This window comes from Colletotrichum lupini, chromosome 8 (assembly GCF_023278565.1).
Source record: "Colletotrichum lupini chromosome 8, complete sequence".
NCBI lineage: Eukaryota > Fungi > Ascomycota > Sordariomycetes > Glomerellales > Glomerellaceae > Colletotrichum > Colletotrichum lupini.
The window spans coordinates 2,357,044-2,373,416 of NC_064681.1; the positions used below are offsets into that span (position 1 = coordinate 2,357,044).

General features: G+C 54.7%; 7 protein-coding genes across 7 annotated transcripts; 2 read left to right on the forward strand and 5 right to left on the reverse strand.

Moving 5' to 3' along the window:
• Window positions 1–22: 22 nt before the first annotated feature.
• On the reverse strand, window positions 23–3,326 carry CLUP02_15196 (endomembrane protein 70; the record flags this gene model as incomplete). Its single annotated transcript, XM_049294120.1, has 6 exons — window positions 23–41; window positions 112–2,194; window positions 2,295–2,498; window positions 2,607–2,848; window positions 2,959–3,162; window positions 3,235–3,326. The coding sequence occupies 6 exons, from the start codon at window positions 3,324–3,326 to the stop codon at window positions 23–25; spliced, it is 2,844 nt and encodes a 947-aa protein (XP_049151266.1).
• Window positions 3,327–5,561: 2,235 nt separating this feature from the next.
• CLUP02_15197 (arrestin) lies at window positions 5,562–7,049 on the reverse strand (the record flags this gene model as incomplete). Its single annotated transcript, XM_049294121.1, has 1 exon — window positions 5,562–7,049. The coding sequence occupies one exon, from the start codon at window positions 7,047–7,049 to the stop codon at window positions 5,562–5,564; it is 1,488 nt and encodes a 495-aa protein (XP_049151267.1).
• Window positions 7,050–7,316: 267 nt separating this feature from the next.
• CLUP02_15198 (uncharacterized protein) lies at window positions 7,317–7,787 on the reverse strand (the record flags this gene model as incomplete). Its single annotated transcript, XM_049294122.1, has 1 exon — window positions 7,317–7,787. A coding segment is annotated over one exon (471 nt), but the record flags the coding sequence as incomplete, so codon positions are not given.
• A 641-nt stretch (window positions 7,788–8,428) lies between these two features.
• Window positions 8,429–11,692, forward strand: CLUP02_15199 (uncharacterized protein; the record flags this gene model as incomplete). Its single annotated transcript, XM_049294123.1, has 16 exons — window positions 8,429–8,493; window positions 8,555–8,605; window positions 8,698–8,820; window positions 8,874–8,921; window positions 8,979–9,336; window positions 9,375–9,563; window positions 9,633–9,678; window positions 9,744–9,767; window positions 9,836–10,292; window positions 10,372–10,636; window positions 10,705–10,875; window positions 10,928–10,952; window positions 11,023–11,146; window positions 11,210–11,317; window positions 11,403–11,537; window positions 11,596–11,692. 16 exons carry the CDS (start codon window positions 8,429–8,431, stop codon window positions 11,690–11,692), a joined length of 2,286 nt encoding a protein of 761 aa, XP_049151269.1.
• A 110-nt stretch (window positions 11,693–11,802) lies between these two features.
• On the forward strand, window positions 11,803–12,530 carry CLUP02_15200 (uncharacterized protein; the record flags this gene model as incomplete). The annotated part of the gene is made up of 5 exons (XM_049294124.1): window positions 11,803–11,854; window positions 11,916–11,990; window positions 12,043–12,134; window positions 12,176–12,286; window positions 12,366–12,530. 5 exons carry the CDS (start codon window positions 11,803–11,805, stop codon window positions 12,528–12,530), a joined length of 495 nt encoding a protein of 164 aa, XP_049151270.1.
• Window positions 12,531–12,670: 140 nt separating this feature from the next.
• On the reverse strand, window positions 12,671–14,218 carry CLUP02_15201 (ZIP Zinc transporter; the record flags this gene model as incomplete). Its single annotated transcript, XM_049294125.1, has 4 exons — window positions 12,671–12,856; window positions 12,947–13,265; window positions 13,338–13,963; window positions 14,075–14,218. The coding sequence occupies 4 exons, from the start codon at window positions 14,216–14,218 to the stop codon at window positions 12,671–12,673; spliced, it is 1,275 nt and encodes a 424-aa protein (XP_049151271.1).
• A 774-nt stretch (window positions 14,219–14,992) lies between these two features.
• CLUP02_15202 (uncharacterized protein) lies at window positions 14,993–15,325 on the reverse strand (the record flags this gene model as incomplete). Its single annotated transcript, XM_049294126.1, has 1 exon — window positions 14,993–15,325. One exon carries the CDS (start codon window positions 15,323–15,325, stop codon window positions 14,993–14,995), a length of 333 nt encoding a protein of 110 aa, XP_049151272.1.
• Window positions 15,326–16,373: the final 1,048 nt, after the last annotated feature.

Here is a 16,373-nt window from a genome sequence, read left to right on the forward strand (position 1 = left end):
CGATGACAAACCCTCACGGGGTTTAGTCTGCCTTGATTGCTCTGTCCGCACAACGTCAGCTTCTTTTTCCCCATAAGAATCCGGAGAGTGAGTGAAAGGAAGAAAGCTTACCCATAAATCCTCCGAACAAACGCGTACGCGCTCAGGAACCCCACCGTCCCCGTCAGGAGACCGTATACACAACACGCCATGAAGCTGTAGCTGAAGAAGAGCATACTGCTCACGAAGCCGGTAATGTGCAACTTGAAAAAGTAGTACCATACGCAGTACAAGAACACCCACACGGCGCTCCCACCGCCGACGGCGAACGACTGCCACCACCATTTGTAGTTCTCGGCGCACAGCCGAACGTAAATTGTCACGACCGTCACCTCGGCAATCGTCACAATCAGAATCACCGACACCACGGCCAGGAACCCAAACACGTAGTAGTAGCCGCTCTTGTCCTGCCAGACGGACTGGAACACGAACAGCAGCTCAATAAAAATGACCGCAAAGGGAATCAGCCCCGCGAGCAGGACAGACTGCCACGACTTGATGTACCACGCCTGCCGGGGCACCTGGCGCGGCGCGACGCTCGTCTTGGTCGGGTGCTCCCATTTGGCGCTGCGGACGAAGCCGAACCAGGAGCCGGCGTAGACGAGGGGCACCTGGATGCAGAGCCAGAGGAAGATGATGGCGACGAGAGTGCCAAAGGGGATTGCCGTGCTTGAAGCCTGTGCCCAGACGAATAGGTTAAGGATAAAGATGATGCCAAAGAGGAGGCCGGGGAAGAGGACGGCGGTGACGAGCGCGTTCTTGCGGAAGTCCTGGCCGTCGAACGTCTTGTAGACGCGCGCTGAGAAGTAGCCCGAGAAGAGGCCAGCGAAGACGAAGAGGCCGACGCCGACACTGATGAAGCCGCCGCGGAAGCTAGGGTTAAGGACGCCGAGGGCGCTTAGCAGAACGAGACCAACCGCCATGAAGAGCAGCTGCATGCCGGATCCGACGAGCGGGGCCAGCAGGTAGCCGTGACGGGGCGTCCGGAAGACGTCGGCGTGCAGCAGCTTCCAGCCCGTGACGTCCTCGAGTGCCTCTTCGTCAGACGACACGTCGGCGTCGTTTTCGGCGTCAATTCCGGCTCCCTGATCGAGCAGTCCGCCGGTCTTCTCAGAAAGTCGGGGCGATTTGTTGCCGGCCGTCTTCTTGCGCTTCAGCTTTGGCTTGCCGTCCTCGAGGGGCACCTCCTTGTAGCCCTTGATATCGGAGCGGATCGTTCTCGCGAGAATCATCAGGACAATGCCCGTGAGCAGACCGCAGATAATGAGCGAGTTGACAATGGCCAGCCAGTGAATCTTTTGGCCCTCCTCCTGATTGACAAAGTACAGATCCCAGCGGCGTGACCACTCGACGTTGTTGTCCTCGCGGAAGTAGACGGAATAGGTATAGGGCACGGTCAACTTGGCGCCGTCGTCGGCGAGGTCTTCGTCATCGTCGGTAGCGGGGTGGTATGAGGAGGAATCGAGGTTCTGCTGCTGCTTTGGCGTCTCGGAGGACTTATTCGGGGCGAGGTAGAGCTCGAAATTCTGGTCAATATTCTGCAAATCCGCGGGGCACCCACTCTCGTCGCGCTTGTTATTGGGTCCGATGCTCTTGGGGTACACCTCGAAGCCGACGACGACTTTACCGCCGCGCTCGCCCGCCTTCCCGGGGGCTTTGCGCCAACGGATGACAATGGTGTGGTGGTTGTTGAGGAAGTAGCGCGGCTTCCCGCTGCTGGCCGAGTAATCCGTGAAGCCGAGCTTGAAGCCGGCGGCGTAGTACTTGCGGCTCTTGTCGACGGTTACGAAGCTCGTGGCACCGGGGAGGTTATCGACGATCCATTCGGTGACGTAGCCATCGTGTACCATGTCCTTTGCGCGGCGCATGTCCTTGCGGCTCATCTCGCGGTTGCACAGCAAGTTGCACGGCTTGTCCTGTCCGACGACCAGGTCAATGTCGGATGTCTTGATCCTGTCGCCGCGGAGGACCTCGCCGAGGTTCAGGGGGGTGCTTTGTCCGCTAAGCAGTCCCGTGCCGGGCTTGCGCTGGCCCGTCGGCGGGCACACGAAGGGGAGGTCGTAGTAGGCATACTGCAGCTGAGTGTTGTCGGAGTAGACCTTGTTCACGAGTAAGGGTACCTGCTCGCCGTCCTTATAGCTCTTGATCGACCAGCCTATAGTTTAATATCAAGGTATAGTCAGCGGGCAACTGCTCGAGCGAGAGAGAGGTGTTTGAGATCATGAGCTGGGGGCTTCTTTCTGAGGGCAGCGAACCTGGAATGTAGAATGCGTCGGCTGGTGCGGCAAGCAACAGGGAGACGAGGCACCCCAAGCCGGCCTTGAGCACCTGTCGCATTGTAATTAGGTTCGGTATTTGCGAGTTCGTCGTCGTTGTCGAATTATATCCGCATAGACCGTCTCGACGAAGTTTGTGTAAGCGGTAAAAGAGGTGACCCGATAAGATGGGTGACCTGTCCTCTGCGGTGGTGGTTGTGGTTTAATCGGGGTACCTTTCCGGCTTGGAGGGAATTAAAGGACAATTGAGGATAAAATTAGGCCAAGTCAGGAACGCAATCAAGGTAAGACGAGTCCGGTCGCGTTCAGGTTCAGTCGAGGGTCCGTGGCTGCACGGTGTCTCTCTCCGCGCCACGCCGCCGCCGCAAATGGGTGGGAAGGCGGAATTCAAGAAAACTGGATCGGACTGGGCTGCGCAGATGTGCCGGCCCCAAAGGATCGCAAGAGGAGGAAACTCGGGGTGGTAGAAGGTGAGGTGAGGTAAGCTGAGGCGGAAACGAGTGGAATCGGTACCAAGTACCCAGGAAAGAAGTCTAAAGGTAAATTGTCAAGTATCAAGCTTCGAAATCTAGAACTCTCCCGTCTTGTTGAGAAATGACGCAAGTGAGCCCGCCGTCGGCCGTTATCGTTTTTGTTTCGAAACGGGGTCCAACCTTGGAAGAGTGGGTGAGGATGGAAGGGCGAGTTGAGGTGTTGTTGTTGTTGTTGTTGGAAGTAGGCAGGTTGAGTGATGGGAGACAATGCATGCAGCACGGGGGGAAGAGGCACAAGAGGAATACAAAGACACACCCTCCAGATGGAAGGGGGGGAGGGGGGGAGAGGGGATGAAGAGGCAATTGGAAGAAACCTAGGACGTTGGCGGGATGCAGCTGGCGGATGGAGGACGGGACGGAATCGGCGGGAAATAAGAACAGTTCACAAGGGGGGAGGAGATGGACAGAGCATGGGAATGGGAATGGAAATGGGAGATTCACTGGGATTGCATGGCATGAGCACATGGGCTGCGAGCATGGGGATGGATGGTCGGGATGGGGGGATCGATGATGGGCGCACGGTTCAAGACCACTTTACATATAGGAGCCCACTGAGAGGTGAAGCATCGATCAGAGAAAGGCCCGGAATAATTCATAAATTGCTTTTAATCATTCAACCTCAATCTGAGATGCCGTCTCCCAGCGTAGCATCGCGGTCGTCGAGTGCCATCCATCCCTCACTGTAGTCCCCAACCGACATCTGGGGGGGGAGCCTCTCTTCCCCTCTCTTCTCTTTCACAGATGGTACTTGCCTTGCCTTACATTGGATGTCAGTAGCTTTGTACTTCTAATGTAGAGTAAGGCAAGGTAGGCACGCTTCCCTACGCGCTTCAGTTCCTATCTCGCGCCTGCCAAGACCAACATGTCTCTCAATGAGAAGCGCAAGACATGAGCGGGAAGGCTTGTCGCAATTCACCCATACTCATCCGTATGCGTACCTTGAAATTCCTTTCCCAGACTCTTTGCCCAATCCCATGAACGCAAGCGGTAGTACAGACATTTCTGCAGGTAGATACCTATGTACATACGGATAGGTTGCTCACGGTTCACCCCCCCCAAGACCCTCCAAAGAGCAGGCGAGAAGTGCGCCCCAACCCCTATATCTGCCGCCGCCCGCTGTCCCGCCGCACCAATCAACATCTGCTGTTGGGGAAGCTAAATCCAACCGACACGAGGGGGGTTCACTCTTTGGGGCAGGTCGCAGCCAAAGATGAAAGGGGCGTCCGCGTCGTCACGTGTAGTTCCATTGTGATTTGTGCATTGCTTGTGTTTTACAGAATAGGATATCCAGCTAGAAAAAATTATTCTCACGCAAGAAGAGGGAGGAATGGTTGGTTATTCGTGCACAGCTTACCTCACCTCGGAACTTGCGCCTGAGCCTCATCCTCAGCTTTGCAAGCCCTCGACTCGCGAGTCACCGCACTAGAAACGATGCCATGTGGAAACAGACGATCGATCTTATTTAGTGTGGGCAGTTTACGCGGCTCCCGCTCCCTTTAGTCAAGTTACTATCAATAGAAACAAACGAACAAACCACTTCCGTGACCTGCCTCGTAGACGATCGCTCCCTCTCTCGAACAAACAGCATCGGGAGAGTGGGCTGTTGGACAGTGACAGGCCGGGTGTTAAGAACGCCCAGATATCGTCATCTTTCTCCATTCCCAATGTCACGGGGGGAATTCGCATACACGGATAGTGATGCAGTTTGCTTGGTGTTATTGTGCTAATGCCAGCTTATGCCGGATAATCAAACCCCCACATTTCCTCACCCCCAAATCCCCCTCATTTGCCCAGTGACCCTCTAGTCCGAGCTTCTTGGAAAAATCATGCTGAGCGTCCGGGGCAAAAGAAACAAGGAAAAAGCGGGATAGCAGCAAAAACTCCACCGCAATCTCAATACTGGAAGCAACAGGGGAAAATGGAAGCAACTTAATGGGCCTAGAACTTTCTGGGTGTCCGGCACGGCATGGCGGCACCTTTCTCCCGTTTTCGTCTCCACCGAGCACCTGCTTCCGGCCAGGTATACCAGGCTCCTCCGGTCCGGGCCCCTTCACTTCCGCCCCATCATCCCGTCCCGTCTCCGGAGGTGCCACTCTGCCCCGGACCATCTCCTTCTCTTGGCATTCCGGTTGGAGACGGGTTCGGCCTCTGATTATGGATTGTACTGTCTGTGTCAAACATGCCGTGTGAGGTAGGTATTATTCGGGTATAAGTGATATGAGTAAAACCAGGACCTCGGCGCTGAGGTGTTGTCAATCTCCTAATTGATTTTAGTGTTCCTCTAGGGGTGATTCGCGCCCTTTTGTTTGGAAGAATACAAGCTTCTTCCTCCATAAATCAGTGCCATAGAGTACGTACTAGGCAGGCCTCATCAGGTCGTATAAAAAAAGTTCCAAAGGAGCCCAGATCTGAGTGATTTTGTCATATTATTACTAAGTATTGATGTGTTTATCCAATTTGCCTCTTGCTCTTTGGGTATCTTCAATTCCAACAGACAAATTTTTCAAATGAATAACAAAAAAACTCCAAATCAAGGCGTCCCGAATTTTAGTATCCAAGACTCCGGTAGCCCACCAGCTCGATTCTTTACTGGTATCATCGCCATCGAAACAAGAGAACAAAGGAAATTGCTGAAAAGGAATATCGTGCTCAAAACCCCCCATAAGTCGTAATTCGTCAATGCAAGGAAACAAGGACTTAAGCTGCAAGAATTTCAAGCAGCGGAGACCTCGCCTCGCCTTGCAGACAAATCGCCGTAGCTAGGCAGCACGGAAGTACCCTGGAATTCGGGTGCGGGTTGCTGCAACAATCTCGGCTGGAGGAAAGCGTCCGCTTCCGCCTCCTCTTGCTGTGCCATCACGGCTTCGAAGGTGGGAAGGCCCATGTCGAGCGAATCGAGCTGCATGGGCGGCTCGAGGGCGACTTGCAGAGGGATGTTCAAGTTGATCTTGGAATCGCCAACGACGATGGTCAACTGCAGCGTGTAGGTGCGGGAGATTAGGCAGGCGTGGAAGGTCGGGATAAAGGTCTTTCGGGCTGTGGGCAGCTTGAAAGGAATCTGGAGAGCGGCCTTGTGAAAGATGGGAGAGGAGCGGTCCTTGCTCGAGCGGCGACTGTTGCTCTGACGCTGGCTGTCCGAGTCGGAGGGGCTGCCTTCACGCATGCCATCGCTGGAGTATCCGGAATCACGGCGGGCGGTGGAGGCCAGTTGCTGGCGCCAAGCAACCTTGTCAACCGATGTGGAGAAGAGGGAAACGGAGGTTTGGTATGCGAGCTGCTGGGTCATGGCATATGCCTCTTGGCTGTTCCCCATGTTGGGGAGCGACGACATGGGCGTTGCGCCGTACCAGGTCTGAGCTTGGATCTTGGCCGAGACGGTGCTGACCTTGGGAGGCAGGATATCGGCAGAGGTAGGCTCAAAGTTGAGGTTGACCAAGACTGAGCCCTCGGAGGCTCCGCGGCCGTCGGCAGTCAGGTAGACGGCACCAGGCTGAGCGGTTGCGGCTGTGACAGTGCCCTGCTTGGAGGAAAAGATGTTCTTGCGAATGGTCTTTGTCTTGTTGAGGGCGTAGTTCTTGTCCTGCTTGGTGATGTTCAGAGGCGGGTCCTCGGGGGATCGAGGGAGGACTTTGATGTGGTGGGTGTCCTCCATGACCTTGATCGGCTTTCCGCTGAGCTCGTCCTGTCGCACAACGCGGGCCTTGATGACATACTGGACCTGGGCCATATCGGGGGCCATGTCATCCCTCTCCCAGCCGCCCATGGTCGGGGGCAGACGCATGTGGTAGTCTTGGATGTAATCGTACTGAGCCTTGTGAGTACAAGCACTCATCGTCAGTTGGTGGGGAATGACGAAGTTGAAGGGAATGGTGTAAGCCCTGCCGGCCTCGAAAATCCGGGGTACGGGGTAGGCGGAAGCGGGAATGGGCATCTCGAGCTTCAGAAAGGTGTGAGAAGAGAGCTGAGGAATCTGAACGGCGTCAAGGCGAGTCCTCGAGATGCCGATCAGGATGATCTGAACAAAATCGAATCGGCTGTCATGGCTGGGCGTGATGGTGACCTCTCCAGAAATGGGGTTACCCGAGGTGTAGACCTTGGAGCTGTAGTGGTCGTTGATCTTGACCTCGATGCTCTGCTTCCTGGTGGAAGCAGGCTGTCGAGCAAAGGAGATGACCGAGCTCATGTCACTGTGGCTCGACATTTTGGCTGATTGATGGTAGATGGAGCTGGTTGGGTGTGATGATGACGATGATGGGAATGTCCCCGAGGTGGGGTGCGTAGCTTATATGTATGTAGACGAAGGCTTGAGTGAAGATCCCCCAGGTATTAGATGGGAACCAGATGGAGTCTTGTAAGTGACGATATGGTAATGAAACCAAGATGAAAGCCTGTGAGTGGTACGGAGAAATATAGACATTTCCATGACAAAAGGGTGGGCGAGGCGTGTCTCTTTAAGGTCGGGTCAATGTCAAGGATGGGAAGGGAGTAGATGGATGGGCAGGAGTGCAATGCAGCGTGATTGTTTGACTCGACTCGACTCGACTTGAGCAGATCCATGGCAGCAAACGCCGGGGCCGGAAACAACCTGGAAACCCTCCACCGTCGACGTCTTCCTCGCACTTGCAAAGGGCGGGCTCCTCATCCTCAGCCTGCGTGATGGAGGGAGGTGGGAAACGTACCGGTACCTGGCCAAGGTACATGAGGTACTCGGATGAGGTACCGACATTTTGAGAGAGGGTGGGTGGTGGGTGGCAGGCAGGTCCCCGGGCGGGAGACTTGCGGTTGCACGGGCAGTGGCCGAGACGGGAACTTGAACTGCCTGCCCTGCTGTTGACCGGTTGTTCAGTGTGTTCAGGGTGCAAAGGAAGGTGAAAAGTGGAGCAGAAGACAGCAGAAAGACAAAATCTGAAGGATGGGATCCACTAGAATGGTGGATGGCATGGCGGATGACTGGCGCTCCCAAAGGCGAGCTTAGGTGCTTGGTCTCGACAAGTGACGCCCTTCCTGTCGAGCTTACCTTATACAATTATGCGCTAGAGACATCCCCAGCGCTGTAGGGCATGCTCCGACTCCCATTCCCTCTGTAAGGTAAGGTAGGTAGGTAGACTGAGTAACTGTACGGAGTAGCCCACCGGTTGTTGGACGCAACTAGGTGGAGACCCCGAGACTCCGACCCTCAAAACGTCGCCAGCTGCGATAGAACGGCGTGAAAGGCGTGAATGGCAGCTATGACTCCGTCTGCTGCTCCGCAACTTCTCTGGGCCATCCAGGTTTCTTGTCACAGGTTTCCCATTTTCGAATTAGCTAAGGTACCTTGGTATCGAATACCTGTTGAAGGTATTTTACCTAAGCTCATTAAAGGTTTCTCGACATCAAAGTCCATTGTTGCACAGAGAAGGATTCAACTGCAACAGACCCTGATTTCCAATGCTCCAAATGATGCCATGTAGACCATGCAAGACGAGACGCATCCAACCCCAGACTCACAAGTTAAGGTACATTAAACAGCAATGCCTCTATTGTCTCTCCCTGCCGTTTCAAAATTAAAGGCTGCTTAGAATTCTTTGAGATTGGTAATCCATGGTTGGGAATCTCAGATTCAACTTTGCTAGCGTGTCGCACTTGCTCGCCAAAAGAGTCATCATGTCAACTTGGACGTCGTGGAAAGGCGCAGGACCCGCTTTAAAATAACGAGAACCGAGCAAGACCCTTTGACTGGACCTTCCTCCACCACCACACGGCGCCGATGATCGGCAGGTGCTCCTTACCTTCCTTTGGCAAGAACGAGACAGCAATTCCCGGCTGGTGCTAACCTCCTGATGCTTGCTGAGGCGGTAAGGCATGGAAAGCACCTCAATAGTGTCTGAATCAAGGGAAACTTTCATCTTCCCGGCCGATGCTTCTGACATGCATCTCCACCCACTCGGATTCCCGACCATCGCCAACGGAACCCGGCTCAAGCCTCTGGTACAGTCAGTCTGCTGACATGACGGATCAAATTGGACCCTGATGACTGTGACGCCAGCGCCAGCCAACTAGTGAAAGCTCAAGTCTCTCGCCGATCCATACTCGAGTAGAAAATGGGCAACCTCTGCGCAAAACCAGCGTAAACAACACGCAGCCCGCCTAGGCACTTGGCTGCAACCTTGGCCGAGAACCTGTCGTGCTTCCGGTACTCTCATGCATTCTCAGACCACCGACATGGCTCGACACGCCCTACTGCCGTCACGCTGTCGTCCGACACCAAAAGCAGTCAGTCGAATCTCCCAGCGCCCTACCGGATGACATTGACGCAAAAGACAAAGACAGCACTAGCACCTGTTCAGAATAATATGTACTCGCAATGTCGCGGACCTCTGCTCTCGGAGCTCAATCGGAGCCGTGCCAGACTCCAGCCGTTGCCATCTCCAGACTGGGGAATGGGGAATCAGAACAGAGCTAAGAGAGCCGCCCCCGCGACACCACACAAGAAGCAACTCAAACCGAGGGTGATGCGGGCACGCGGGGAGCAATCATGGGATTCAAGATCCGCGACCCCAGCAATCTGCCAACGGCTGCAGCGAGCCAACGTCCAAAATGTCACATTATTATCTGCCTCCCTGCGGCCTGCCACTCCCTTCAACACCAAGTTGTGATAAGACGCACGAGACAGCAGGAGAACCACGGCCGGGCAGCCAGTGGCATACTTTTCAGCCTGCTGCCGAGGAGAAGTCTTGTTAGGTTCACTGTTCTTCAATGATCGACCCCAATCGCGTCGCCAGTCCGACACCGCTGTCCCAATCAGCAGCTTGAATTCGTTCCATCACCCTCCACGACGACTGCAGGCAAGGGTGGGAAATTTCCTTTCCAAGCACTTCACTTCGTCATGGCTGCAATACGCAGTCACACGCACCAGGCGTATTTTCAAGCATAGGAGCAGGTGTGTCGTTGGTTGAAAAATTACAAGCCCGTCGAATAAACAAGGGCAGCCTGGGTAAACCGACACAGGGTACAAGCACACGACAGGTACAGCAAGTAACGCAAGTACCTCTACCTCGATTCAATCGTTTTCACCCTCAAACATACGCGAGGTGGATATCGCAATCCAACGGACAAACGACGTGGATGAGAAGGAAAAAACTAATTCAGATACAAAGTTCGCAAAAACACACGACAACCGGCTGGGCTTTACGTACACGGAATCGATGTCTAATGAGATCCATCCAGGGGCGCGGCGCTTTGCCTTTAGGTGCCTGGCGGCTGTTGCTGGCATTACACGAGATCCATGCCATCGGGTCCCCTTGACGTACACGGTTGAAAGTGGACTCCCGCGGCGGAGGCACATCGGCCACCCGGTTCGGCCTCCCGTTAGCGGTCGATGCCCTCTGTTAAGCCGGTGGATCCCCTGGTGGTCTGGGGCCCTGGAGGTTGCCATGATCCATCCGAAGGGTGCGCTTATTGGGGCGTGCCTCGCGAGTTCTTAACGTTAGGGGACGCCGAAAGTAATGAGATCCATCAGAGCTACGACCATGGCCATCGTGAAGTGAAAATTTTACACTCGATCCCACGCCTTCAAAGTTGCAAAGGTCTCGAATGGCCACTCGCGGCCTCGCCAAGGTAGTGGCCGCATGGACCATTGGATGGCTCACACACCATGGAACATGCAAAAGAACAAACAGAGGGAAGCCATTACTCTCACATCACGAATGGTCGGGTACCGCAGGAGAGAACCCGAAGAGTACAGCTGCCCACGTTGCGGCCTACCAGGAGCGCAATTGGATATCAAGTAACAACAGCCGCACGACGATGGTGAGCTTATGACTGATGAGATCCATCGGGGTGATGACGCTAGAATGTATGGAACGTCTGAATGGAAGGCTGGAACGAGCCAAGTACGTCAGGCCAAGGCACGGGAGCAAGCGGATCTTGAAAAGTTGAGACAAGACAAACTTGAGGCTCCATCGCGGAACAGAATGGGGCTCTTCGGGTTACAGTTTACGGCGCATCACTACCTGCAATGCTGCATGGCCATGCTGTGCGGCTCCTTTGTGAGCAGCAGCTAGAGCCGCCGTGAGGTTTTGATCGACTGACCCAAATCAGGGGTGCATACGGGAAACAAGCCAAAGTTGAACGGGCATGCTTGAGAACAACAGGAGACAACTGTGGGTTTGCTTGATATGGATTGTGGGTGTTAGTGACGATGGTGCAATACCACGAATATCCCGAGCAGAACATCCACTTTGAGCCGACGACAAACGAGCCGTGGATGGCCGCGGTCTACGATGGCACATGGGTGTTTGCGATGTCGACGGTCGGACAGTGTGGTTGAAGTTTTTTTTTCGAGAAAATTTTTACGAGCAATTTGTTGCCTCTATTGCGCAGAGTGGAGTGCCATAAGCGCCATCTGTCCAAGGGAAAAGGACCCACGATGCGCCTTTGGATGGACAGCACTGGAGACATGCTGGAGACATCCCACGCTCCGGAACGAGAGTCCGGAAGTATTACCTAACACTCCCGTTAACCGCCCTTCCGCACATGGCCTCATCGCCAAATGTCTATGGCCAGACCCTAGCAGGCCTACGATGATGGGATTCCGCCTCCAATCGGGACGGGGACATCCTTCGGACGACGGATGGGACAGCCTTTTTCGATTCCGGGTCATTCCCAGACTACGAAAAGGCGTCATGCACACATGGCCATGCACCCACCAGTAGGTGTAGAAACTTTGGCGGCCAAGCCCAAAGACTCTTATTGACTCACGCGCCCAGTGCGCCCTACATACCGCTGATGTGCACCGCGCCCTGCAGAGCGCCTCATGTCAATGTCGCTATTGCACTAGTAGGCTGGTGGACAGGCCATAGATAACAACGCATATCAGTTGGGCATCTCTCGGTTCATTGGCAACCACCCCCAAACCACGAGAGCTGACCAAGCTCCATGATGAATAATTCCCCGTCTTCGCTACACCGGAAATCATGTTCCTCGAGGCTGAGGTGAACCAGAACACCATCTCCAGGACTGTATTGCGTCAACCCTCTTGACATTTGCTCACCAAGCTCATTGCGTGCTCACAGCCGCAAACTTACAGACCACCCAGGAATTGCATCATGCACGCCTCCACTGACTCCTCTCTTTCCACCTGAAATTGGGAGATGGCAAAGCAGTCAGGCCTAAGCCCAGCCAACACCAAAATGCGATGCGTGCAAAATCACAAGCTTACTCGGAATACGCAAGTATCTTTGAAACACTGGTAGTTCTTACCCCGGCCATGACAAGCTCATTCCTTCGTGGGGAGCTTCGTGTATATGTGTGTGTATTATTCAGCTTCCCCTCTGCTTCATTATGTAGTCGAAGGACGACATGTTCCTCTACATTGTCTACTTTCTCTTTACCCCAACTTTTGACTCCCGTCGACGACGCCACATGCTTTCTCTTGCGCCCGCACTGCTACCAAAGCCGGTCAGTCGGGCCAGGGACTAGACGATCCGTCGACCGAGTTGTTGGAAATGGTGTTTGGGGACGGTCTGTTGCTGTGAAGGCGCCGTTTCGGGTTGGGGTAGGTCATCACTCCTTTCGTCCAGCTTACTCTCTACCTCACATCCGTATTGCAGGTTGCATTGTATCCAGAGGTCAGCGTAACCAGATTATGGTGACGGGTGGTTTCACATCACTTTTGGCTGGGGAAATCCTCCTCATCTGGTAGTGGCAGAGCGTCTTGCTCTGTCTATTGTCTCTATATATTCTACATGGCGTATTCGCCTTTTTCAATAAGGGTGCATCTAACATGGACATGTTTACGTGTGCACGGGGCAGAATGCAAGCATCATTGAATGGGTGCATTGTCTAGTCATGCCACGAAATGTACAACATGATACCGGCGCCGACAGCGATGGCGGCGAACTGAACGAGGGTCTTGCGCAGCTCGGCCATCTTGTTCGGGCCCGTCTCGAGCAGCTCGGGGATAACGGCGACGGTACCGACGTAGAGGAAGGTACCCGCGGTGAAGGGCAGAAGCAAATCGCCCCAAGTCTATCAGGTCCATCGTCAGCAACTTGTGATTCGTCACGCCAAACTTGCGTTGGCGGCACGAGAGAAAAGGAGCGCAGGTTTTTAACTCACCAAGCTGGTACCCCAGAGCCCCGCGTTACGCGGCATACCGCCCTCGCCGGAGCCGGAGCTGCTGCCGCCGAGCTCCTGGACGGCGATGCCGATGAGGGTGCCGAGAAGGGCGCCGAGGGCCGTGACGAACTGGGCGCCCATGGCGGCGCGCTTGCTGAAGCCGGATTGCACGAGCAGGGCAAAGTCGCCGACCTCGTGGGGGATCTCGTGGAAGAAGACGGCTACGGTGGTGGTTGCGCCGATGGTCGGGGAGGCGTAGAAGCTGGCGGACATGGCGAGGCCGTCTGTGATGTTGTGCGTGAAGTCGGCGCTGCGGGATCTAAGTCAGTACAGTCATGAGTGGAATCGCGCCCGGAGGCCGAGTGGGAGACTGGGTGGGAGGAAGTCGTACATCAGGTTCAGGTAGCCTCCGAGTCTCACGCTGGGGTTCATCTCCTTCTCCGGCTTGTCCACGGCGCCGTCGGCTCCAGATCCGGAGTCGGTCCCGGCCTTCTTCTTGCGCGAGGTGACTTTGCCCGCCTTCTCCACAGCAGACGACACAGCCTCGGCCTTGGCCTCCCCGTGCTCCTGCGCATGCGGGTGTCCACCGTGATCGTGCGAATGCCCCTCCCCGCCCGTAGCGATGCGCAGTCCCTTGTCCATGGCCACGAACGTCATGAAACCGACGAGGATCGCGACGCCGAGCAGCAGATTGCGGTTCGGTTCGACGAGCACGAGGCGCGCGCGCTCGGGCTCGTCCTCGCCGAGGAAGATCTCGGGGAGCAGGTGGAACAAGGTGTCGCCCATGAGCCCTCCGACGGCGAAGGCGACCATGACGGAGAGAGAGGAGGGGTCAATGTCGGTCGGGCAGAGGGCGAGGAGGAAGTTGGGGGGCCCGGAGATGTAGAGGGTCGCCAGGAGGGCGTTTACGGCGGGGGAGCCGGGGAAGAGGGTTCCGAAGGCGCGAGAGAGGAGGGAGGGGGTTTCGGAGAGGGAGGCGAGTTTGGAGGAGGTTAGGGATTGGACTATCGAGCATTGCTGGGATGGTATCGTCAGTTGCGAAGCTCTAGGCTGATGATTTTTGGTGCTCTGAGCTCTCCCGTGCGTCCAATCGGGTTTGCTTCATATTCTTCTCCTCCTCGCACTTACCTGCAGCTGCTCGTCAATCTCCTCGAGGCTGAGTGATGCCACGGGCTTGCTCGTGAGACCAATTTTCTCGGCGACGGTGGAGGCGAGGCCGAGCTGCACCATGAGGAAGAGAGCCCAGAAGGCTGGCTTCCAGGAACGATCCATTGTCGCTACAGTTGCTTGTCAAGTTCGGTATTTGACTTTGAGCTGATCTCTCCGTTCTCCGACGTGTTTTATGTTCGATTTTCCCGAGGTTGAACGATTGTCGAGGCGGGGATGGGTGTGGAAGAAAAACGAGTGGAAGCTCTCGGTTGCACGACGAGGAATTGTCGAGAGAAGCGAAGAAAGCTGTGGCGGTGATCCTAACACTTGTTGAGATCTCTCTCTCTCTCGTTTACTCCAATTTCCGCACAGTGCAGAAAGCCCCCTCTCCTCCCTGGATAAGCTGTCATCTCATTCCCTCTTCCAAACCTTGGCGAGCACGTCCGCTGCCGCTGCCGCTGCCGCTGCAGTGCCGGCCGAGGGAGACGCTGTAATTCCGACCATTCTCGGCCGATGACCGGTGCGAGCTGTGCCTTTCCAGGTCGCTGGAGCCTGGAGGAGCTGCTGAGAGGGTCGCGTGCCGCTGATTGTGAGGGTGCTGCTCAATGGAGGGGGTAATGCGAGCTGTGTGCAAGCTGAGAAGCATAAAAAGGCCGCTAGGCCATTTTCGGGACTTGTTGTGCAAGTCTTGCGTCCGATGTTGGAATTGGCAGGATAACTCATCCTTACGACTTGCCCAATAATCGATATGGGTTGGAAGTTTGGTCCAAGAACACGGATCAAAGTTGCCAAAGACATTTGGAAACAGAATATGCAGAAGGAAGGGGGGTCTCGAAGCATTTATTCGTTTTTCTCGACCTCCTTCCTGCTTGGACCCTTAAGGTACAAAAATTGAGACTAAAGCTCTTGGTACTGGGAAAGAGCTGGGGGCTCCCGAGGGTTTCGAGTACCCGGACGGGTCGGTTGGTCGTTTCCACTTTCCATCACCACCACTTGCCGCGTAAACGACTTTCCCTCTTCAGTTTCGTGGGAAAGAAGGAGCAAATGCAAGACCCTGTTTGGCCCAATGCTGCTGCGGAATGTTTTGAGCACTGACAGAAGATGGGTAATGCTTGGGAAGTGACGGGTCCCGATTTGCTGGGTAGGTTGCACCTTGGTCTTCGGGATGTGGGAGTAGAAGCGGGTGTCAGTGTCACCGAGCTTGTTGGGTGAGTTCTGACGTCGCTCCATGAACCAGGTATGGTCCGCCCCTCGAAGCTCTGTTAATTGTGTGTTTTGTCTTCAATTGATCTCGATGAGTCTGGCAAAGCATCCCCGTTGAAATTCTGGGAACCGTGCAAGAGAACGAGGGCACGTTGGCTACGTCCGTGTCCATGCTGCCTCTTCACTCTCGTTCAAAGTGCCAAAACTCCCGTGTGCCACGCTGTATCTTCAAGAAATCGCATACGTGTAGCACACATTTGTTCAACTGCATGGATATCAACAACATTGAAATCCAATAGCATTATCCATGGTCTGTCCGGGATGAACTGGTGGCCCATGTCTCCCGCTAGAACCGGCCCAGATTTCACGGGGCACCTTCACCAAGAGGACACCGAGCGACCAATGATCGTGCGCTAGTGACTCATCGTTTGAAGCTCCAGGAACTCCAGCAAAGCCTTTAACCATCAGGCCTTCTGCTTTTCTTTGCGACTTCGACCTCATGGCTCTGTTGTCCTGGTGGGTGGCTTCACTAAAAATTTATAAACGATCTACTTCTCTGGTGCCGTGAAACCCCACACATCGCGATCTAGGAGCTATTCGTGACCAGTATGAACATTAACGGCAAACATCACAGTTAGGATGATTGCCGTTCGTGCTCCTATTAACCACGAACAACGTCTCGGATGGATCCTCGCTCGATGCTGGCGAGACACCCCGTGTATAGCCAAGTAGACTGTTCAACAGAAGTAAAGCCGTCTTATTCTCTACACCAAATTGAACTGCTGCAAATAAGATGTTCGTCTAGCAGTCGCGTTTCGATTCGTAAGAATTGCCGTCTTCAGCCCACACGCCTAGGCACCGGGACGCACATTTCTATGCCCTGCCATATCTCGTGGAATAGGAGAGATTGCTCAGATATTTGGTGACCGATGGTTTGAACATCCTCACCGAGATGGTTTTCTCAATGGATGGGCCCTTCAGGGGTGATTATGTGACCGTTGATGACAAGAAACTGTAGTTACCAAGGTTCGATGACAACGACGAAATCCGGCCAAACGGGTGCCCGACTCTTTTC